Genomic DNA, 25,989 nt, shown 5'->3' with positions numbered 1-25,989 from the left:
ATAAAAGCCTAATTAATGTAGCTATGCCATCACACTTAAATGAATGACTGCCATTGGTGTTATTAATTTTTAAAAGAAGGTTAACGTGCTTCGCATGTTGCTAATGATTTTGCAAAACGAAAGGATCAGATGTTCTGATGTTACCATATCAACTGAAGATACTCAGTTATCACGCCTAATTCAAGACTTGTAAAAAGAGGACATCTAAAACGTACTTGGCAGGAATGAATTCAATGCAATTGGTGAAAAGCAACCTTAAAGTCCTAACCATAGCACTAAGCTACATTATAAAAATCCAGGTGGTATGATAGTTCAGGTCTCAAGGAAATGCAACAACTCAACAATGTCAGCACAATGGCATGTAGGTAGACTGACAGTTGGTGCTTCCATTAGGATGAACATAACAGGCCGGTAAAGGGGTGTTACTTTAAGAGACGATGCAACCAAAATTTCGTCTTGAACCCGCTTTTGGATAAAGGCGAACACTACGAGGAAATATAGATGCGAATAATAGACATAAAGGAACGGAAATTCCAAAAGAGAAGCAAAGATATTGATGACGGTGTGACAAGAAAAGATTACTTACTCAAGAGAATGTAACATTTCGGTGTCATGCATAGCAATTGTCAATTCAAATACTGATTCTGTAAAATCTGAAGTTGAAACGAAATAACAGACTGAAGAGTTCAAAACAGACACAACCTGTCTACCAATCAGACAATTCCAAACTACATATAATACCGTTGAAGTGACATAATTAAGTTTCACGACTCTCTGGTCTTGAACAAAGTAACAGAAAGAAGTAAAACAAGGAAGATTTTTAAAATTCAACACAAAATGTATTCTCCAATACTATAAATTGAAAATTTAAAAGGAACTCACATTATTGTGAATTAAATCAAAAATACTCCTACATTTTCTATCACAAGTCTAAAAGTGTAGTGTTCCGAATGAATTCCAATCATGAATGTGCTGATGTACCAACAGTCTTGATGTACCACAATGATATAATCCATTATCGCTTTGAAAGAGGATTCAATATCATCGCAAAAGAGTGTTAATCCAGTAAATTAACACTTTTGTAATTCCAATAAATGATTTAAGTAATTCCTTAAGAAATATATCTGATAACGAAAGTAAATAACTAAAAAAACCGATCTTAAGACAAGAATGAACAATGATTTTTTATGTTGCTTCTTTCTAAAACACAATGTGATGAGCAGGATATGCGTCATAAGGTCGCTTCCAGAACAGTCTAAGGTAAGAAGTATGTTTATATTTGACCATTAACGTAAAAAAAAACATAACATACAGTCATAGGTAAAAAAATCAGCGCACAATAATACATATATATATATATATATATATATATATATATATATATATATATATATATATATATATATATATATATATATATATATATATATATATATATATATGTACGACTAAGCTTTGAAAGGTATGAAAAAGATTGAAACAATTATTCAACAAACTAATTTAGCTATATCATCTATATGGCTTGTAAGAAGTCCTATATTTAATTTATTGTATTTCTTTTTGTTTTAAATCTTTTTAAGTTAAGGCTGTTTAAGTGCGATAAATTTGAACATAGGTAATAATCATTGCGCAGTTGGAAGGATTGGTATACATTCTTTGAATGAAACTTTTCAGGATAAGCCCATATGTCTACTTGATTGCATACACAGTTGTGTACTTTTCGCGACTAAATCATTTTCTTCAAATTCTCACAGCCTGGTATGAAGCTATTTATATCGTATTTCAGATAATAGGTTGGAGTTAAGATGTAGTTGGAATCACTTTGATAATTTAGTGTTGCCTCTTTTCATTTCATTATGTCATATATTACCATTCTAGTTTAATGTACAGACACAAGTCGTCTTATCACATTTTCAGGTATTCCATTGTGTTGCTTATTGGTAATGCTGTTAGATATGATTTACTGTCTCGTCTAGTTCACATATCAGACATGTTTTAATTCCTTCGGTTTTTATTTCATTATTATTTCCACATCTGCAACATTGAGGAAATTCATTTTCTTAAATTAGATAAAGACTTTCATGCGCCTTAATCCTGTGATTTATGAATTTGTTTTGGCCGTCTCCGATAGAGATGTGGTTTTGGTACATCATTTTATAATGGCACAATATTTTCATTAGGGTCTCAGTTGTTAAAATGATTTATGTCCTTTCCACTTCATCGATATAGCCAGTGTAAATTAATTTGGTTTTAAAGATCTTTTCGGTTTGTATATTAGATATAGGCCTAACATTGGTATGTAAAACAATTAATATATAGTGTTTTCATCCAAGCTTTCCACTTTGTAATATTACATAAAGGATTTTAATATTTATTCAGCAAATATTATTGTACATTTTGCAACTTTGACTGTTTAACCTATTCAAATGATATTTAGTTTAGTTTTTTGATGTTCTTGTATCTCTAAAAAGTATTTACAAATTCCAAACAAGTAATTGGTTCTGATTACACACATCTGCAATCCTTGCATCGTTTAAATATCCCTTACATTTCGGTTACTAAAACATTTGTTCTAAATCGCGTGCGTCGAGCTGACAAGTCAAAGCTATGTGTTCCAGAGAGCTATAAGCGAACAACCTAGACCCGGTTCTGCCGGCGCATTATGTCACGTCAAATCGGGATCTATCCTGGCTGCAACTGACTACGTGGTACATGATATTAAATTCGTTCATACATTTAGTAAATTACACACACATACGCGCGCTCACATTACGTGGATATAGTGTGTATGACTGATCGAGATGTTTTTGTTGTTTTGATTGTTTGTTTGTTAGAGGGGGGTTATTTGGAGGTGGAGGAATTCCTACTTTTCAGTCTTTTTACCTTACTGATTTATTAGGAAATACTTTCCTTGTTACGCAAATGAGTATTTCACCTGATTCCAAAGGTTGACTGCAGGACCGTGGCCAGACCACACATAAACAAGGTTATGCTAAGGAGTTGAGAAATGACGTCTTCCTGTCCCTTAGCACATATCAGTGACGTCACAATGAAGGGTATCGACAACACGCTACCAATGCACATGATGGCTTGCTGCAAAAATTATAACACCGTTATTTCTGAGTATGGAGGAGGAAGCATAAGAAGAGCGAGAACAACAAGATAACATTAATGATGTTAATGATGATGATGAAATTTATGATAATGATTAAAATATATAGAATGCAGAAAATGCATTATTTTCTCATAACAATAAGAATTTTAAAAAAATGAAGTTCATATTGGGCATTTTATATCATGTTTGTTAACTCTTCATTTCCTCTTAAAGCCATTTTTAAAACATTCAAATCCTCTAACATATGCATTACGATTGCATTATATATCTGATTGTCATGTAATATTATGAACACATTTTTAAATATTTGATTATACATGATATCATTTGGTTGTTGTTTTTGAAGACATTTTTCGCTCAATCGTCTCTGCACAATACCCAAGCTTTCTGCATCTAGTCTTAACTTTAATTTACATAATTTGTTTTATAAAATGAACATGCCCATGCTAAATGGTAATAGTCTTGCGAGGAACGTTTAAGAATTATATTTAGTCGTGCCATTTTTAGGAGTGGCAGTTTTGATCATCTCTCTCTCTCTCTCTCTCTCTCTCTCTCTCTCTCTCTCTCTCACCTGAACTGCAAACAAAAAACAAAGATGAGGAGCAGGTGTATCTTCAACTCCATATAAAACAGCTTTGTTCTCTTCTGTCACCGCGTCCCCTTCATGTTTTTCATTCTCATTCACGTCGTCATATATATGGTCAATCTTTTCTTCAGATGTTGAATTCATCCTGAAAACGTCAAAAAATATGGATAAGATGTGGTACGAGGTGGTTCATTTTTAATAGTGAGGAGAAGGCAAGCAGTCGTAAATGATATAAAATACAGACATTATCCAGAATATAATATATATTTTGTACACAAGGGAGTACACCCTTTAATCTTGAAGCATTTCTCCGGAATAAACCTTTACACTTTAGGTAATTCAATGGAATACACACTTTACTCTTCGGATATAGCACTTACATGGCAACCACACATACGGGAAATGGGAAAGGGGCACTTGACCCCTTTCACCCTTTGTAACCTCTACACATGTTTTTGCCAACATCCTTAAAACTTAGTATGTGACCGTTGCATGTTTGCCCCCCACCCCCAATACTTTTGCAAGCGTCCCTGTTCACTTACTATGTGATGTAGTTCTAACGTCACTACGTGATTCTGTCACTTAAGTAATATAGGCATCATGCATTATGTGTATATAAATCCGTATCCCCATTTAATAATCGCCATCTATAGTGTAATATATGAGATCTGTTTGAAGGCTAAGGTACATTCTAATATGATGTGATGACTGATACGCTTTCTGATTAATTTTAAGAAACTTTTGTTGTCAAAGACATACATCTTTGCTAACTTATATATGTTTGACGGGGTAGAATAGAAAGAACAAGAGTGCGCCTGTGTGTGATTGTCACGGAATTGTATAAATCCCTTTTTTTATCAAAACTCGGGATTCGTGGGTTTTTTTTGTGTAAAACAATACCACTTGGGTGATTTATGTATATTGTACAATATTTCGAAACAGTGAGCTCGGTTCATCCTATGCCGCACGTGCGAAGTATGGCTACATCGTCTGTGCGTAAATCCTTCACTGTAAGACAAAACCTTCACATTCCGGAAGGTCTTGTCAGTGAGCTGTCTACTTAAGGACTTGTACATCTTCAGCTTAGAAGTATATTAGTCATTTATTAATTTCTTGTGTATAAGTTATAATTATTGTACTACCACCTTTATTTTTGTATATTTTCTATGTAGCTTACGTGGTATATTGCAAATATGTTCTTTTCTTGTCTGTGACTTAGCAAGAGATTTATATTAGCAATATAAAATTGCATTTTATTAAGAAACGTTTAGTGCCATATGATTCTTATCATACACAGGTAGGTCCACTTCTGAACCTGTTTTTTGTTTTGTAATGTCGTGACGATAATGTAATTTGTATAGCTTGCTGTATATAAAGTAATTACGTGTTATCGTATATGCCCTTGTCATTCTTAGTACTCGGTGTTAGATTTAATTTCAGCTGATCGGATTCGACGTGGTACCAGCTGTAGAGATAACCATATAAGTTGAAAATAGCAGCTGTAAAGCTGAAACATGCCAGCTGTAGAGCTGAGTGAACAGTGTTGCTGGACGAGTAGTAGGCAAACGGGCGTTGCTGACCGCATTGTGGGCGCTGATTGTTTGATTCACCAAGGAATTGAATGGTGGTCGATGACTACCTGGAATACTGACTGCTTCATTCACCAGTGTGACTGGTAGCCATGCGTGCTGGTGATGGAGTGTGTAACTCCATACATGTAATCTTTTAGCCGTGGGCTAATTTTGGAGTTTGTAATACCCAGTGTTTTGGGTTTGTAAAGATATTTTGTGTGATATCTGTCTCTTTGTCTTCATCATTTCACTATTTGAGTAAGATACCTCATTTTTTAACTATTTGAGTGAATTCATTTTTACTATTTGAGTAAAACACATCAATGTTTTCGTCGTGTGAAATTGCTGTGAATCATTCACCTTTGTCCTTGTACCGCGTAAGGTCATTTATTTGTATTTTCATTGGTTGCATAATTAGGTTCGTGCGGATTGTGTTAATTTGTCTAATATTCGAATCTTATATAAGCACTTATTAATCATACATTTTTTCTCATTCAAGCCATTCATCAATAAACATTGTATTTTCATCACCAACAAAAGTGTTCTGTTACAAATCCGAAATCCAACCCGGTTATTTTGTTCCAAATGGAATCCAATCCGGTTACCTTGTTAGAGTTATGCATTAATGTCGCAACCAGCATCGAATTATAACATACGGATGCATGTTTCTAGCAACTTTGTAATTGTCTTAGAATAGGTACAGAACTAAAGAAATATCAAACAGGCGTAAACAACCATTGTATTCGAATTAATTTACTGGGTGGATTGAGTCGTTTAAAAATAGCATTGATCTATTGCTGCCACGGTCAACAAAGAATCAAAACGTCTCGAGTTTAAAACTTGCTTACATCAGCTGTTTCTTACTGCAAAGGCCTTTTAAGCTCGATTGCTGCAGTCGGATAAATTTTAAATTCCTGCCTCTCACACACACAATACATGAATTGTCAAAGGCAAAATAGTTGTACTGATCAGCTTCATGAAACAATGGAATGATAAACAAAAAGAAGTTAGAAAGCGACAAAGATAAGCAACTTGTTGAAATAGCAGAATTCAAAAACACATTGCTTTCAGTGCTATTTTAAGCTAACGCAAATCTTTGGATATATGATGTTTTCTGTTATTTATCAACACTTTGTTACACGAGAAAGAGTGCCCGACGTAAAGAGGAACAAGCATGAATCACTGCAGGAAAAAAGCGAGGCTCGAACTTCTGATTTAATATTTAATGACGATTAACTGTTATGCACTATACCGTTACACCACTCGGTTGTATGACAAGGTAATCGCGATGTAGCATACAAATCAGGTTGTGTTCAGTGGTTCAGTTTGGTAACATCAATTATGTTCATAAAGTTAAATATGAAGAAATTATTTTCCTTGCACAGTTCTAGCTGTATAGTATGATCCCTTCCTTCAATAAATACTTTTATGAGAATTATTACAATTAATTTTATTTCTCAGTGTTATAGTCAGCAGGAAAAATGGCATAATCTAGTTTTCGGTGTTCTCTATTGCAGAGGATACTGTGAAATTGTGTACTGATGAATAAAGATGCTAACACGTATTGAATTTTAAATTTGCTGAGTGCTGATTCCACGGGTAGTATCGGTATGATTCCCAATATTCTTTACTGTTCTAATGATATTCGTCAAAGTTCAAGATTGCGAATTCATACCAGGGTGGAATATAGCCCACAAAACCAATTAAAAATGAATGTTATTTAAAATTTTCAAGGCTAGGGCTACATACATAGTAATCGTTATTCTATCATCTTTCCGTTTCTTTCAGACCAAGTTAGTAATATAATCTGATTGGCTGCTTGTTTATTGTTGATGCTGTTGAGAATTGACTTATTTTATACACCTCGTATAAATTCAGCTTCTGCCATATTCAGATCTGATATAAAGAATGCCCCCAAAATGCTATTTAAAAAACAGAATATGATCCTTCATGAAAACGGCAGTCGACATTAATTTACTTTTAAAGAAAATGAGGGGAAAAAATGCCATTTTTGTGATACTGTGAAATTGACCTCGCAAGCGAATATAGTGACGGACATAATAGGTGAGCTACAAACAGTTTGTCTTCTATTTTACCTTTGTTAGGACCATGACCAAACAAACAGTCGTATGAAATATACATTAAGCAGCAGGGCTGTCGTAGAGACCACTGTGGAAGGTCTCATTTGTGAAATCAACGCTTCTACCAAAAGTGTAGACTAAGTAATTCGCATAATATTCTTTTAGTAAAATGAAATTATTGAGTGAGACAAAGGATATGGGAGACTGTACATATGAAGCCCAGAAAGATAAAGCGAGGCCTCTAACGTGTAGGTTACCCCATCAATTCCTATGGACGTCATAATTCATGATCCGAGACATCCATGTTTGTCCTCACCCTTAAGATAAAATAAGGTTAAAAAAAGCAAGTAGCACTGTCAGGTGAGAGGTCTGTCAACCAAAGATTGTATCGAGACCAATGCGATATCGTGTTCTTGAATCGTGTAAACTTATCGTGATAAATCCGTACCTGGTTTTCTGAGCATTAGCAAAGAATTTTGCCCCATTGGATCCATCTAATTATCAGGTTGAGTAGCAATTGAGTTTCACCAGACCCAGATGGGCTAATGATAATTGCACGAATAGAGCTTGACAATGCCGGATCATGCTTAACTGGCTCCTCCTCTCGCGTTGCTGCAAAGTCATTCACACTCGTGTTGTATAAATATGATAAGTATGAGTTTATATTGTGTTCTATGCAAAATTGTCACTGGTACCGGTGGTATTAAAACAATAACGATAAGGAATCGTCGACTTGCACTTACAGGTATGTGCGTGAAATGCGGTACATCAAAATACAAATTTGTTTCGTTTCACAAGACGTCAAACGATGGTGATATCGTTAAGGCACTAGAAAAATTACCAGGAACTCCATGGGCTAAGTATCCTGGTGAGAAACAATTTCTGGGATATAATTATTGTGGTCCTGCAACTCTACTTGATGTTAGTTGCGATGACAAAAATCAACCAAAACCAGGAGAATATCCAATGAATGCAGTTGATCAAGTGTGCCATGTACATGATGTCGCTTATAAAAACAATCAAGATCTAGAACAACGACATATTGCAGAGGTGAAGTTGAGTCACCCGTAAAATAAATCTTTAACAGAATCGCTCACCAATTGACTCAGAAGATCGGAAATGAGTGGTACATTAGCCGTAGGGCCCGGCAATTAATTGTCCGATAATTATAATAATGGAGTCAATTTATTCTTGTCCAAGAGGATACTGCAGGAGTAGAGCAGCGATTAGCAAACTCGCTGATGCAGCAGGTGTTGCGCGTAAGTTTCAGCAGATTCGTTGTCCAGACAAGCAATACGGCAATTGTACCACGTCATCGAAAGAAATTGTGATATGCACGAGGCTTAACACCTCTCTGTTTTATCTCCCCGGCAAGTTGGGGTTAGCACTACGAAGTGAGAAACCCTAAACAAACTTAACGCGCGACTTTTTGTATCAGAACCACCAGGACCATTAAGATTAACCGTTTTATGTCGCGATATAGGATCATTAACGGATGGTGCCACTGACGGTTGTGACAATTGTCCATTTTTATGATAAAAAGGATGAAGTTTATAATCTGCATATTCTGAATAATTGCACATCATCTCACTTTTATTCGCCATAGTCCCCATGGAACTTCGCCTACATTTATCGGTAGTTCATCGAGCTGCCCTATGTTTGACTCTTTGATAATAAAATGAATCCGTGGCGACTCTGACAGAGTCCTTAGGAAATCGCTTGATACGGATAAAAGGTTTATTGAAACATAAGCGAGCACTGAAGATCTCAACTGAGCAAACTGCGGAAAAATCACCATCACAGTAGCTGCTAATAGTGCCTAAGTTAGTTCCATCTGGTAGATTTACATGTTTTCTGTCCACAAATAACCTGGATATGTCGTATCAGCAATTATGCAGTCGAGCTTTGCCTCATCTATGATCAATCTTGTGCAACGGCTCTTTTATCACATGAGGCTTGATGTGTAAATTTACCAATGATGTTTTAGACTTATATCCTTGGCAAATGATTTCTCATCCTAGTTGTTTTTGGGTTTTGGCAACAAACTGAAGTTTGTGGTCTATATGAAATTATTGCCTCACTCACTGTCAGTGATAGCAATATCTTCGCATGAAGCATAAATGTCAATAGTACCACTGGAATCTAACCGCGCTTATTCATTGCGCAGTTATCTATCTCCGGATCAAGTTCAATAAAATGACGACACAAAACCAAGCAACAATGACCAAATGAAAACTCGCAGCAAATTCGAATGATTCAATCTCGGCAAATCCAGTTAAATAAAAATCCGGCAGTGGGACATTTATCGCAATTCGATTCTTAACGTGAGACGTATGCCTAAATCTCTCACAATAAGGCCTTCATTCACCCACTTCATGAAAGCTTCCAGAATAACATACAAACATGTCAATCGAGTCATTGTCCTTGTAATCATCTTCAGTATTAAAGAGACCTCCGTGTCCATGTTCAACACATGAGCGCTGAATATCTTCAAGAATGTCCATATTGCTTTCTAATACTGCATTGAAATTCGTCGTTGTATTGCTCTATTTGATAACTCCCTGTTGGAATGCGTTACCAACATTCCAGTCTGGAGATCTGCTAGTGGATCAACCATTGGGTTTTATTTTCCATGCAAATACCTGTGATTTATTTGCGGATAACCCACCAAGCGACTTTGCTGTGATATTTGGCCAGCTGTAATATACTCCGAATTATGAAAGTGCTATTTCTCTGGCTGTGATGGCAGTGGACAAAGCTAACATCAAACTCCTGCGCCGTTGACGTTGCTAACATCGTGCTTGTTGGTGGTGTTAGCGGCAATTTATTCTAATAATGCTTGTGTATTCGTCAGTATTTCTTAATAGAGATTCTAAATGTGATGTATTTAACCGTTTATCCCTCGCGCAAGCGCGTGATAACGCACACGTGTGATGATAAATATTTAATCATTTCCATAAATACTTGATCTGATATTATACCGTCATTCAACCCCAACGATATCATCCATGATATCCGAGAATGTGCACGTGTGCATGTGTCGTCGCTGACAATATTGTTGTATGTTCATGTAATTTCTCAGTCGCGCATGTTTTAGTTTCTTCGCGATAAAATTAAGAATATCAGCAACACGGGAGATAACAGCAACGCTGATTCATATTACTGGTGTTATTATGTTCGTTGCTGATAATGTACAAAATAAAGTCATTGTTCCAATTACTATGGTGGATACCGCGTATCCAACAACCTCGATAACCGTGATTTGTCAGCAGTATATTTTCTGTTTTGCCATGTGCATGTCGATGATATTGTTAACGATGCCTGCCATTTGAAAACTTGTTCATATATGAAAGATTTTGTGAGACGGTGAACTTCACTCATTATATGAATGCTAAATAGTTAATTCAGGCGTTTTTGCGACAAATTCAAGACACCACCAGTACGTTGCTGAGGTTCATTTTCTTTTGTCCTCTTGAATCCAATGTGAATATTTCTTCGGCATTTTGATTTAACACGACTGACTCGGTTCCGGAAAATCTATCGGTTGAATAACGCCATGGATATGTGGTAAATATCCTAAATTTTGCAGCGCTAAACATTGAGAGCCTCTACACCCCAGTGACCTTAGCGGTATGTTTAATGGAGTTATTTTGTTGTGACCATGTTGCTGATCCTGAATTTACTGTGCATACAGCATTGATGATACGCGTATGAATTATTCCCTTCCAATCTTTCTAATTTTTTCAACAATATCCGGGATTCATTGGATATATCTGCAACCATTTTTTTGATAGCGGAAATTGACTCTTTGATGTTGACTAGCTCAAATAGTTTTGTATTAATTCAGCGAGTTTAGCATTAACGACTATTGGATCTCCAAAGAAATCTTCGATGGCTTTATTGAGACTCCGAATGTTGGTTCTACAGAAATCCTGAAAGGCTAGAACATGGTTATCATACTGAGATTGCAACGTGGTTAATATATCACTGATTGTATTGTCTCTGTCGTCCACATAGTTCGTTGTTGTGGTGTAATCGTCTATGTTGGATCTAGCAGAGAAGCGATTTTATTTCTGTTCATGTTGAGTTCACTGGTCATTGTGTCACGAGACTTAGCAAAATGTCATAGTTGCGAATGATATGCTTAAGTCTACGTTTTTCCAGGAATAAAAGTAAATACTGGGATATTATTGACGGTAGCACCTAAAACTCGCCGGACAAAATCTGTCTACCTAATATTGCTTGCCTTTAGCAGTCTATATTGATCTTGAAAACCAATAACTTCGTCCCTGTCAAGCCCAGCGAGGATCATAAGATCAGCAAGCTCACTTTAAGTTGCATACCCTGACAAATCAACGTCACCAGGTCCAGCTTACTTAACTCTGGTGGGCGATCTTCCGTAAATATCTACCATTATAAACATAGAGTTGCTTAAAACGTATAATAGTATATTTGTGTGCGACTTTATGGGGTGGTTCTGGTGACCTTGATATAGCATTGAGTACAGCAAAGTGCGTTTTGACCACATATAGGTGGATCTGTTCTTGTCTGTGTTGCTAACGTTGAATGCCAAATTGATGGAGTGCTTCACACTCTACTAGCAGATCCACTGATATGTTTTTGAAATTATTTTCGCGTCGCCAATCCATACGAAACAAAATAAACAACGCTACTTGGATCAATAGCATATGCACCCGGTAAGTACCTAAACCAGAATTTCCATCGAGATAAATGATACCAGTTTCGATGTAATTTTGTTGTTTTGCTAATTGATCGCTCATGAAAGATCTTCTAAATTTTGTATGTCTAGTGGACGAGCAGCATCAAGTAAATCAAACTTACCACGAATGGGGTCCTGGCAGTCTTAGACCTAGTCCCTCTTTTTTTTGTTTGAGGTCTTTAGACCATGTCTCTTTTCCTTTCTTCAATGCCGTCCCCCGTAAAAGTTCCAACAACATCAAACATAGCTGTTTTTCAACAGCTAGAGCTAGCGGCAATCAATTCTCGTATAGCTGCAAGAAGTGGAAATATACAACAAGTCTTTACTATATCATTAATGGTAACAGCTGGCATATCAAGTCTGATACCCGTCTTTGATTTCTTCGCGTCATTGAAATACCTGAGCTAAAGTTATGTCAATGATAATTTATTTGGGCCTAGCAAAGATATTGATTTCAGTATTATGTTTATTATGTTTATGCAAGAATTCATTTTATATGTTGATTGCAGCTTTTTAATCTGACAAGGTGTCAGTAACACTGACATGTTGATATGACATAATAATACTATGAATGATTTTAATTACATATTTTCAACAGGCGCGTCAACGACCCTCATTCGTCTACCAACACATTCGAGCTACAGTGTTTTGTCTGATAATATCACAGAGACTTCTCTATAACCATCAGCAGGCAGTCATGCTATACGAGCTCGAAAATGTATGTCAGCGACCGATTGCCTGAACAAATCCAAGTGTTCCAATGTGAAATAATAGATTCGATATAATGTTATGAAATCACGCTTATATATCTTCAAACCGGAATCAACATTCTGGTTATGCCTCATGAATATCATCAAACGATGATACGAACGTACAACGTGATTATCAAAATTCAGTAAAACTTCCTCAGATGGTTCTTGATGTCCGTTTATTCTCAGAGAAACTTCACCAACCCTAAGCGTGACAAACAACGTTGGATTTCCCTCCTGTGAATCTACTCGGGTGTTATCCCGAAGCGCTATGAATATATGTCGTGGTGCTGGAACTCCCTGCTGTGATGATATCTGATAATAACCCAGCAGACTTACTTTGAATACTGTCAGTGGTCACTGTCACCCATGACAACGTTGATTCACCACCGCTATCCATGAAAGAGAGGAGAGGTTGTTCATCAGTCGGTGATGGAGTCAGAATAAAAGGACTGTCAATCTCACTTTACCAGCATCAACATTATTTGGACGCCAGATTGCGTTGTTGTCGGTTGCTTTTCGAACAAATACAACTGTATGTTTAGTAACGAAGATAACATTTTCACGTTACGACATAATCCATAGATGTGTGATAGTGGAATTGCACAGGAAATGTTTCCATCCCATTTAACTATGATCGACTGCTGCGAATCCCTAGTTAAAGTTTTCATTCATCGATGCAACTTCAGTTCCAGTGGCATTGGTTCTCGGGTGATCAGCGGTATCTTTGGTAAACATTATTGACGAACTAGCGGACACCGAATAATCATCGGAATATATTGCGAGGCCCAGTATCATCTTAGCAACGTCAACATTTTCGAGACAAGAATCGACAGTCTTTCCGTCAATCATGTATGTGTCACTGATAAACTACGCCATAAACCATTATTAACAAAACCAATTAGATCTCCAATTCTATACGCTATATTATCTGCTTTAAAAAGTTGACCTTCGACATCAATGAATGCCTTAGCGGGCAAGAAATAGCTGCTTGTATCTTGAACTTGTAGTTGGATTCTTCCACGTGCGTCAGGTGCACGTGTATCATAAGAATAATACTGATAATTATCTTTGAAGACTGGAACGTCCATGTTCAATGCAGGATGTGATACACGCTTGAACATCTTATTATATTGTTATTTAAAACGACGTCGCGTCAGACCACTTCATGCTATCAGACTTGCGGTTCTATTTTTGCTCTCTCAGCAGCTTGTAGTTTTGTCGATGACAAGCGAGCTAATTCTTTCAACCGTTCACTTGCCGCTTTGATTTATTTTTTACTGACACATGCTAACAACACTTCGGTGAAAGGCAGTTTTACTGGCTGCGGTAGGATGACTGGCGATCTGCGTATTAATCGTGATAGTCTTTTTTAGATTGCTGTGTATACTTTACCGGCATCATTAAAGACGGTGCCTATAACCTTGCCACGAACAACATGGATGGCTTTCATTCCTAGTTGCTTTGCAATCGGGATCGTTTTTGGGGCAACCGTTCTAAATAGCCCTTGAACAATATCGCCGAGTCCATCTCCGTAGATAATATTATATGTTGGCAACCATGAATTTATCACCCTGATTATCACAGGTCCACGTTGAGCATTGTTTATGATCATTTTATTTTAATTTCACTGCATTAATTGCATACCTAGTCAATGTAGTGACCGTCTCTGTCGAGATTAGTCACTGTAGTAATCATCGGTAATTTCATCTCAAGTGCCCGATAAACATTGATGTCCATGATACTACCTGTGAATAATCTCTGACAGGTCGCATATTCTTCAGTGATGATTTCTTTAAAATTAGTGCAGTATCGTCTTCCACCAATCAGAATTTCTAGTCTATCAACATCAGCAACTACGTTATTGGGACAAAGTTTATCAAGGTTCATTTCCTTTCTGTTTTTGCCTTTCCAAATTGCCGCTTCATTTCCACTTCTTTTCGTTCCCTTACCTGTTTGACTTGTTCAATATTCTCTTCTACTGTCTTGCCAAAAGGGTTAAAATCTCCATCATCACTTCTGACTTGCTAAGCGTCGGAAATCATCCTGTTTAATATCTTTCACATGCTCAATTTAAACGGAATTATATTTACTACTTTGCTATCGTATCCAAAAGCAGCAATTTCAATTAATTGCTTTGGTTTCTTGATAGCTTAAATATTTTCCTCGGTAAATATATCTACCATAAAAACTTTAACTTTTGGTGGCAGCGATGGCAGGTTTCCATGTTAAGGTTGAGGAGGTTGCAGGTGTGGTGGTCGAAGCGCTTGTAGTTGTTGCTTGACATAATCACGGACGGGGAGATATTTCTTAATTGCCTCAAGTCGTTGTCGAGCTAGTTTAGCAGTACAAGATTCCATAGTTAGCGCAGAATCACTCATTAATATTGATGGAGCAACAATTTAATTAAGTAACCTGACAGTGTTATTATTTTACCCCAAGCGTGAGGACCAACAAGGATGTCTCGGGTCATGAACAATGACATCTTGGAAATTTGGCACACAAGGTCTAGCTGGTGGTGGGGGAGTGGTATAGTGGTGGGGTAACCGACACGTTAGCGGTCTGGGTTTATTTTTCTGGACCTTATATGTACAATCTCCCATATCCTTGGTCTAAATCGATAAGTTCATATTACTAATACAAATTATTATGCGAATTTCTTATTGTTCATTTTCGGTACTCGTTGATTTCACAAATGGGACTTCCACAAAGTGGTCTGAGAGACATCTCTGCTGCTCATTGAGTTAGAGCGTTTTAGAAAGTGTCTCCTGTCAAATATAAAACATGTTCTAGATTGTGTATGTAATTTTTGCGGACTTTGAAGAATCAGAAATATGGCACTATTTTAGGCTTCTGTCGAACGGACGTCCATATTGGAACAACGTTAAATGTTCATTTCATAATACTTCGTTATACGTAGGTTTATATGTTACAAGTCCTTACATTTATCACTAATGTGGGGAATGGGGTGGGAGAATCGGCTATTGTTCATCCTTGTAATTTGTTTCCATGCGTTCTTTCAACTTTTCGGAGTAAATTCTTGTTTGTACAAAATCTTCGTCCTTAATGATATTTGTTTTAAAATAAATATTCCTGTTTTATGATGAAATTATTACACGTGTACATTGTATCGAAAATGTCAGTTTCGAAGACCTTAAATACTTGGTCCTTATAGAGATGCAAGGCAGTTCTACCAATCAATGCTGAATTACTTATTTTTTCTTTTTTCACTTCGTCCTTATGCGACAACAAAAAAGGATATTTTAGTAATATGTTATCCGTGTAAACCTTTATATTCTGTAAAATTAAATTGGTTGCTTCACGTGGACCACCTAAAGTAGTTACAAACAGCTTCAATTTTAGCACACAATGGCAATTTTATTGCCAAGTTCTTCAAATGCAGATCAATTTATTTGCCACAATCTTCGCGGAGCAATTACATTTGTCAAAAAATTGTAAATGTTTGGGTCAATATGGTGCAGCTCAATTAAAACCCATTAGTCAAATTGCTGCTTTTATGAATATATCCGTTTAAAACAGACTTTCCAAACCTTCAGGGAAATTTTATATGAAGATTTGTTATGAAATAGTATAAGAATGTGATGAGTGTTCCAATTACATGAAACCTCGAGGTAGATACGACACATAAAATATCATACATTATTTATTTATCTACTGTCATTATAATACCGTCATATCGTTTAGCGGGCAGTATATGGGATTTACTTTTGTATATTTGTGTGCACCAGGATTTTTTAAAACAAATGATAACAATGAGTCTGGGTCCTAATTTCGTTATGTTTTCAACTACTGCCACCAAACATACACTACAGGTTCATTTAAAGATGTGTATTGCTTATCAAAGCCACATTACTGACCTCATTTCCAGGTGTTCTTGAAAACTGATTACACATTGTATCAAAGTTTTGGCGCAAAAGGCAAGATCTTATATTTACTTCATCTTCAACACTTTAAAAAAATGTGTATTGTGTGCATGTTTGCATAAGTGGATATTTACACACACAAATTAACAACAATTGCAGTTCATTCAGATGGTTTTTAATATGGGCATGAAAATTGGACATTCTTACTTTCAAAGAGGGGGTGTCACTATAGTCGTTATATGGACACAACGCTCATGACGACAGCAACGACAATGGTGACAAGAAGATGATGATGAACACGAAGAAGATGAAGGAGGTGGAAAATTTCAGATGTTGATAACTATTAATATTAGTAGTAGTATTGTAATAAATCTGGAGTATGTGCATTTGTTTATCAATTGTTTTAAAGAATTCTTCGATGTTGTGTGATTACTTTTTTGAATATAGGAAGTCGGTTGTGGGGAAATATTCTTCAGACCGAAATATTTAGCAAATTACTAGGATCAAACAGAGTGACTTTCCATAATTCCATGGTTTACTTTTAGTGAATTCAGGTCAGATCAGCATGTGAGTGTCTGGAGTTCCATAGTCTCTATAGAAATCTAATTATGGACATTGATAGTGTGACTCTAGGGGCAGTATTTAAGACTGGAGACTAGTATAAATGGAATAAACGAGAAGGGAATGCCCCGTCGTCGCCGGCACCACTTTTTTGTTACCGTGGTGGTAAATCTCACGCAATTTTACAAGCGAAATGTAGCTTAAAACCATGATTTGACTGGCCGAACTAAGGGGAAACTTAAGACTTTTAGCGGAATCGTGCCAGTGTTTTACATCTCTCGGTCAAGCAAAACCCCATGACTTGCTACAGTATTATCATCATCATTATGATCATCATCTTTTATTGAGACAACAATTAACCTCAATACAAATTTAAGTTTACCTGTCGCTGTGTTTGAGTATACAAGTCAGTGCCCTGCTTACACAGAAAGTCATTAAATACCTATTTGTGGATTCAAATAAGAAGCCCATATATACCAATAATAGTCACAAATTGTTGTTGCAATATTTTTATATGCAAGTATTTTTATTGACAGAAATTGAAACACACACATACATACATACATACATACATACATACATACATACATACATACATACATGTATGCATGCATACATACATACATACATACACATCCATCCGTATATATATATATATATATATATATATATATATATATATATATATGCGTCTAAAATTATCGTATAGGTCTAAACTGACAGTCGCAAATTTTACGACAATTCTGGAAATTATTCATGTTTTCATACATTTGTTTTCAATCTTAGTTTTGGCGATGGAAGGTTCTTTGTCATTTTCAGTGACTTGTTTGTTTTCTTTTTTGTACGTACTTATTTATTTCTTCTTGTACTTATTTATTTTGTTTTTTGTTTGAACTTTTATGCTCATAAAATCATAGATTTGTGTGTTCGTACGTCTTGCCTTACGTTCATTCCTTTCAATAACTTTTTAGAGTATCCATAGACCGAAATCAGATTTGATTTGGGGATTAAGATCATGGAGCCATATGTCCAGTTTGATTGTTATTTTTATTTAATAATAATAATAATAATAATAATAATAATGAGGACCTTGTATAGCGCCTAATCTTTAGAAGCTCTAAGCGCTTTACAACATGAGAGAACACCTAAAAGATAAAAAACATATAATGATATTATTACAAAAACAAACACCATGAAATTAGAAAACATTAAAAACATGCTGAGAATATTTAAGGTAGGAAACATTATCAGGTCTTTAGGTTTGTTCTTGCAGTCGAAATAAGTGAGTTTTGAGAGCACTCTTGAATGGGATCACTGTTTCTTTGTGTCTAAGTTCCGTGGGCAATTCGTTCCACGTTGCTGGGCCTTGGTATGCAAAAGAACGCTGTCCATATGACTTTGTTTTCATAGTGGGAATAATGAGTATACGATTGTCAGAAGAGGAGCGTTAGTATCTTATAAGGGCTGGCCACGGCCCTTGGTCAATTTAGAAGTTTCATCATGAATCGCGAAGTTCAATTCATCTGCAAAACTTTTTAGCACATCATCCATCTAAAATATAGTTGAATAGGAATTGATACAAATATCCCGGTCTAACAGAATTGAACTGGATATGCGACTGAGTAATTTCCTTATATTCGACCGACTCGGTTGGTCAAGGTTTTTTTCCGCTCACTGGATAAAGCAACAATTCACACATTTTATCTGATCGAACTGGTGAGCGGTCCCTTGGATTCTCTGATATTTTAGAGCTAAGTGACGATTGCGACTCTATGTCGATGGGTCTAATATTGGTAGATTGAGTAATGTTTCATACGGATTACATGATTTCATGATAAACTGGACGTCGTATGGAAGTACAAATCGCTCAGAGTCAGATCCTGGACGAAAAAATATTATTTCTACCAAATATCAGTTTTATTAAACATCTTTGATACGATCATTTTACTTTCAGCAAGTTACACTGATTACGTGCTTTTCTTGTGAAGCTAGACTATCACGCGTACGGATTTTTCCAACATAGTTTCATTTGATAGTTCCCTTAGAAGCAGAAAGTGAGGAGTTTTACGGTCAAATTAAGTGTAGTCACCGGTTAGATGTACACTTACATATCAATAGTCTACAATAAATATCTTAAACAAGCTTTAGGAACAAATGTTATCAGCAACGTTTCGAGTAACGCGGTGTCAACAACACCATCCAGACAATCCACGGAAATGTGCCGATACCAGGATACAGAAGAATGAAATGAAGCCATGCCAGATAAAAGTGATATACGGCAACTTTAACCACGTCAACAACGCCAGATTTGTTAAATTAATACCTGAATGGGACAATGACACTGTCTCAGTATAACTGTGTGCTGTACCTGACAACAGAGCTATGATGTGTCTTATACAGTCTTCAATACATCTAAATATACAATCTTAACAGTGAACCACAATGACGACAATTTCGCAATTGCTGCGAAGTAAACTAGATTCATAATGTATCATTTTATGTGTTTTAACTTTAGTCATTTTCAACCTTACAACGACAAGGGTGGAGGATATTTTCGAGTTTGCGAAAATCCTAAAATTAACAATAATTTTCGAAAACTATAGAAACCGTGGAGAAATATTATTGAAGTATTTGCGCGTTTAAGAACCTATCAGTTGACAAAGACTGTTGTCCTGGTTCTTGGATACAGGACCAAATATGAAAATCAAGTCATACTCACGGGTCTTTTGTATGAGCCGTCTTGCGTGTAACAAGAAAGATGTTGGGGTAGTTGCAATAGGAGTTTAGTTAGCAATGTGAGAGATATTTTTAGATTTTGTCAATAAAGGCTACATTCAGGTTATTCGATACGGCAACTGGAAGGAAAATGCGACCTCTAGGAAGCTAAAATCTTCCTTGAAAGTTTGACCTCCTTCCAATATGTACATATTTCTTTATTTTTATTTCCATATCAACGTACGCAAATCGATTTCTTTACAAGGCGAAGCTGTTACTTATAGGATATAACTTGGGGGTGGAATAGTTAATAATGTTTTTAATAGAGAGCAGCTCTGCTTACTAAATATGGGTACGTGAGAAATGTGTCTTGTTTCGAGCAGAGACATGATCAGTTGAATTGCATAGTTAGAAAAGACGTGATTGAAATCTCATAATCTCCCATGGGTGAATTAAAATGCCTAATCTGATCTTGCAATGAGTTCATTCTATTTCTGGAGTCATGTCAACAATGTTTGTTGTGTTTGATTAACAAGTGGAACACCGTACGAATATTGTGTAACGTACCACCAACACGGAATTCGTTTCACTTAGCTTAAAACTTGATATCGTTTCTGTTAACTTTCCAAAACTTACAAAAATGTCTATATACTTGTATACATAATATAAATAGCAATTATTAGCAGGCAAAATTGAATAGAGAATAATAATCATTTGTGTCTCGACAGAATAAAAGAAAGAATTGAAGTGTGTCTTATTATAAATATATCGTTTGGTTATTATAATAGCCTTTGGTGGGTCGGAAAAGGGAAGATTATGTGAAGGTAATTAGTTTGCAGACCGATAGCTGTGTCAAAACCATAGAGAGCATCATCACCGAGAAATTAAAAAAAATATGCACGGTCGTTAGATACTGCCACCGGAGTCAAAGATCAGAGAGACGCCGAGCTCGCAATTGACTAAGGAAGTTGGAGCTAGATAAATAGGTAAAGAGGTTACTAAGGCAATCATTAGTTGGAAGGAGAAAATGAATGTTTTGCGCTATGCCGAATGTTTATGGAAGGACAACCTACAAGTGTTGACAGCATTTTAAGTCCAGCCTAGTAAAGCCGACTTTGAGAAATTAAAAGCTTACTTAGTAGCTTGCTTCGTGCTTCGATTTCAAGTAGAATGCTACAAGCCTCAGCATCGTGGCCGTTTCAGATGCACGGGAAAAACGCTTCCTGAATACGGACCAACCATACAAAGAATTGTTTCACTGGGATATCCTGGTTGCCCATTTGATATTTGCAATTGACTTAACAATGACAGTTTCTTAAGAGCCGCTAAGGCTGAATACCAGAGATATGAGATCTTCACCATCACCATGCAGATTGCATGAAGAATTTATTATCGTGGGTCAAATTGGAGATTTTTGCGTCCTGACGTAAATCTAAGGTCATTAAATCTTGCTTCAAGATTCACAACGAATCCAATTCAGGTGTATGAAGAGAATCCCGATGATGAAACTCTAATCATGCAACTCGAAGAGAACGTGGAGCTATTAATGAAACAAAACAAACAATTGAGTGCAGAATATATAGAAAGAGACGACCAGCAGCGCTAACAGTAATAAAATCAGCCTTATATGAGGCTATCATAATATTATTGTTAGAATTATAATGATTATTATCACTAAGAATAAGAAGGTATGAAGCCTTTAAACGATAATACTGGTGGGTGGTGGAAAAGCGACCGATATATGGGAGGCTCTAAGATAATAACACACAGAAAACCTAAAGTCTGTGCATTATATGAATGATGATACAACATCTTACAGTTAAAATATAGTTGATGGGATACAGCCGGCTCTGCTCTATACCCAGCAATCGGCAATATGAAACACATGGGCGACGAAATCCAAAGCTCATCGCCGTTAATAGCCAACTCATCAGCGTTTTCAAAGGCAAGTCTGAAACTTAGGTTCAAACAGCATTCTTTAATTGATCGGAAAATACGTCAAAGGAAGACATTTTCGTTGTAGCTGACATTAGGCCTAGTAGAATTATAGAGTTAGAGTTTTCATAACTGCATACTCTGGATGTGGAAACTGGAGTTGCCGTGTTATTTTGTGGATGTTTGTCTGTCATCGTATTATTTTGGCTGAAAACATCATGGCCACGAAAGAGAAGTGTTAACACTCGAGGAAGGGTGTCGAATGTACGAGGTGGGAAGCATTCCGTATAGTCTTCACTGGCGCCTCAGGAACTGTTTCGTCATGAAACGAAAATGCTTGTTGCGCGAGATATTGTCAAAACGATAGAAGGAACATTGCTAACACGGCCATTGGTTCCGACTAAAGATGTGAGGAAATATGTAGGCTGATGTTTGGTGCGCTCAAGCTAGTGCAGCACTTCAAAATGTATAGTGCTCATCAAGTATTCGAACGACAGTCTACTTTCACATTTGTGACAGATATTCTAGCGATAAAGCAGCCAGTTGACACCCAATCGAGCGGCTGCCCTCAGAACCAAGAAACTTACACATGCCTTTCGTGTCTTCAGGGAAGGGATCTTAAGCTGAAACCTAGCACAGTAGATTCTGTGAGCAAGAGGAACGGTATCTTTGTGCTATATAATCTGCAGAAATTGCCACCGATCCCGAAGAAATGTTGATATTGTAACGAAAGTGACATTATAGGCTGCTCATAGGTCACTTTGCTGAAATTTGGACTCCATTCCATCAGCTTTCGACAAATAATGCTGTTTTCCGCTAGACAGGTGAGCATCAGACGGCATTAAATCAGTTACGTAAAGGGCTTGACTCATTACCACTGCTGGATGTACCCGAGTTAAAGTGTCCCTTCATATTAGATACAAATACGAGTGGTGAAGCAACAGGACGGTTTTTCAACAACAAAAAAATGACGGGAAAAGAAAGTTTAGTAGTTTACGCTAGACTTCGTCTGGACAAGATTGTGTCAGTTGTCATAAGCTGTTGGCCGTCTTACGTTTGATTCGGTATTTCAAAGACGAAAATTCAAAATGATATCAGTTGTATGTGGTGGCTCTTGAACTTCGAAGAGCCCGACGAACATTTGGCAAACTTGATCGGACATCTATCAGTATACGACTTCGTGATAGAGCACCGATCTGGGACTCGCAATACCAATGCCGATGGTTTAAGTCCTTTGTCCTGCAAAAAATGCAAATACTGTACCAAACGTACTGCAGTTATGGAATGATGTTCATTTGGAAAAGGTGCAGAAACAATATAAAACTTTCTTCATGGTGATCTGCTGGGTCGAAGTTCTACCGTCTTGAAATGAAGTATCTGGAAACAGGTGTGAAGCGTACCATACAGATGGAGTCAGGAAGTCTTGAAGCAATGCCATAATGGTACAGCCTGTGGGATATTTAGGGTGTGAACAAAATCATCAGTTAAATAATCCGATGTTACAACTGGCTTGGTAACAGAAACTGTATTCGAGAGTCTTGTTCGAAACGTTCCGTTTGCACTCAGCACCAGAACTCCAACCACTTGCGCAAAACAAAATTTCAGGGCAAAACGTCTGGTGAAGCAGGAGAACTCGTAGCCTTTGATATACTAGGTCCTCTTGCAAAGACAGAGGAGGGAAACGTATAAATTATTGTGATCGGAGATTGTTTCTCTCAGTGGAGTGAGGCGGTGCCATTCTATAATATCAAAGTCATCAAGTTTGTAAGAGTGTTTCTCGGCAAATGTTTTGGTAGATGTGGCGTGCTGTTGACAGACCAAGGCTAACAGTTTGAAAGTGCTACATTTAATGAAGTTTGAATCATGTTATAAATAAAGAACTTTGTGCCAGATGCTAGCGACATACGTTGAAGTTAAGCCAGGAAACTGGAACTAATACATCTTATTAGGAGTATGACATATCTTCCATCTGAACACGCTTCTTCATATTTCATCCTGAACAAGCTGATGCTATATTAAGAAGTGAATCTTCGTACGGATCTTTTGGCTAGCACAACACGAGAAAATACCCCACATAATCTGTCTCAATTCATGTCAGAATATAGGAAAGCAATGTGAGAAGCCAACGAGAAAGTGCGAGAGACATTCGGTGCAGACATCTTAATGTACAGTATTCACGAGACTTTATTATGTTCTGGATTAGTTTCCTAGCATGGACCTACCAGATTTCGTTACTTTGGGAATTTTCTGGATATTTATAGGCATACATGATTGGTAATTTCAGATAAGAATATTTATTTGCATTGGGTGTTTGGGTCGTGTTTATTATTTCATGGCGTAAAGTAATAATATTCGCACTGGAAACGCTTACTGATGAATCATACAAATGTGAAACAAGAAAACGACAATTCGTTTGGTGTAAGTCCCCTTGCATTACTTATCTTTTTTTCTATCATTCTCCTGTTTTGATTCATATCTGGAACTTTCCTGAAATCATTTTGAGTATATTTTGTTTTTTGTTTTTTTTTTAACTTTCCCGCGGAAATATCAACATGTAATGGTTCCACTTCACTGACACTTTAATGTTCAAATTAGTCCAGTATATTGTAATGCTCTTTCGTTAAACCCCAATCAAGTTACTTCCAAAATGAACAGTCTGTATAACACTGCTATCTGGTGTTCCTTGGAGAAGGCTGTCTTTTCACGCAGTGTAACGCAAGAATGCCAACATTTTTCTGGTACACATTGACAAGCCCAAAATACTAATAGATTTACTAGTTAGGGTGCTGCAATATCGTCTCCACTTCCATACTGACTGAAATGCAAGCTAATCACAATTTTCCTGCACTCATACTTAAAATGAAATAGAGATTTTCCTAAAGAGAAAATATTATTTTTGTCTTTAAAAATTACATTGAACAGAAGAAACACATACGACAATGACTTTGTTGAAAATTACAAGACATCCTCTCATAAAGAGAGAATAGTAATTCAGTATAATGTTTCATTCTGTGAATTTATTTATAAAATTGAGACGTTAATATCCCAGACGGATAAATGTACAGGAGGGAAAATATGACTCCGCAATGACTATGCTCAAACAATGTGTCTTTGAATTGGATTGTTCAAGCAGCTAACCAGGAATAGTGCACGTTTTAGGTATAATGGCTTACCCGTAGTCTAGTGGTGATAACAGCTAGTCTTGTTTTCTGGTCCAATCTGAGCTCCTGCAGGTAAGAATAACATCGAACATAATCAGTTGGCATATAAATCCCAAGACAGACACTAACAAACGGATCAGAAGACTTTGAACATAAGGTTGGCTTTATTTATTTAAGAGTTTGATACACTTATGATTGTGATTACCCAGAACATGGTCGTATGCACCTGTTTAGTCATGATCAAGCTTGTGTCGCTGCTAATCATTGTACAAGGAACGACAATCTATGGCTAAATACATTTACGAAGTATCAGCATGTCCGTCACTATTAAAGATATACGAAAAGATAAAGCACACGTATACTTTCTTTTTCATTTCAGTTGTTAAAGTGACTGCTTCTTTCCATCTCATGCATATTCTGCCTGACGTTTCTTGTCAAATGTCTCTGGTAATTAGCAGTCTTATAAAATGTAGGAGTGAAATGCAAGAAATACATGAAATATAGAAATACCTAGATTGTTTTATCTGTCTCAACTAATTTTCGTCTATGAAATGCGAGCACTGTTCCTTGCCTGAGGATAAGGGTAAACATATTTGACAAATATGTGCTGCCGCACTGTGGCATGATAACAGCAATATAAATGCACAACGTACTGCTAAACCCTCGGTCTGGATTAGATTGTGGAGATACGACGTCGACTTTTACGAAATTCCACCTGTTCAGGTCATTCAGTGTATAGGTGGTTTATTATTGGTTGATGGTTTACGGTACAGCAAAACAAGTTGGTCGTTAGTGCAGGGGCATTTGAAGTGAAGTGTCTTACTCGACAACACACCACTGAAGCCAAACCTTAATTATTTGATAGTAGGCTTAGTCCAAATCAAAGGGTATATCTGTGCTTCTCGGTGTGA

The 25,989-nt window shown here is 36.6% G+C and overlaps 1 protein-coding gene across 2 annotated transcripts in view; it reads right to left on the bottom strand.

Moving 5' to 3' along the window:
• Positions 1-25,288, bottom strand: part of LOC149795450 (solute carrier family 23 member 2-like) — a 73,190-nt gene extending 47,902 nt beyond the window's left edge. The window contains exons 1-4 of one of the 2 annotated variants that reach the window (XM_089965236.1): positions 25,091-25,288; positions 12,196-12,365; positions 3,687-3,846; positions 2,936-3,093 (exon numbers count right to left, since the gene is read on the bottom strand). In XM_089965236.1, coding sequence (XP_089821362.1) covers positions 2,936-3,093; positions 3,687-3,846; positions 12,196-12,311 — 434 coding nt within the window. In that variant the 5' untranslated portion in view covers positions 12,312-12,365; positions 25,091-25,288. The remainder of the gene's footprint in view (positions 1-2,935; positions 3,094-3,686; positions 3,847-12,195; positions 12,366-25,090) is intronic. The other variant, XM_089965237.1, reaches the window with a different exon arrangement.
• Between the last annotated feature and the right edge of the window lie 701 nt (positions 25,289-25,989).

This window comes from Sinohyriopsis cumingii, chromosome 7 (genome assembly GCF_028554795.1).
Source record: "Sinohyriopsis cumingii isolate HCF-2022 chromosome 7, ASM2855479v2, whole genome shotgun sequence".
Lineage (NCBI taxonomy): Eukaryota > Metazoa > Mollusca > Bivalvia > Unionida > Unionidae > Sinohyriopsis > Sinohyriopsis cumingii.
This window is presented reverse-complemented; position numbering and strand designations above follow the sequence as displayed.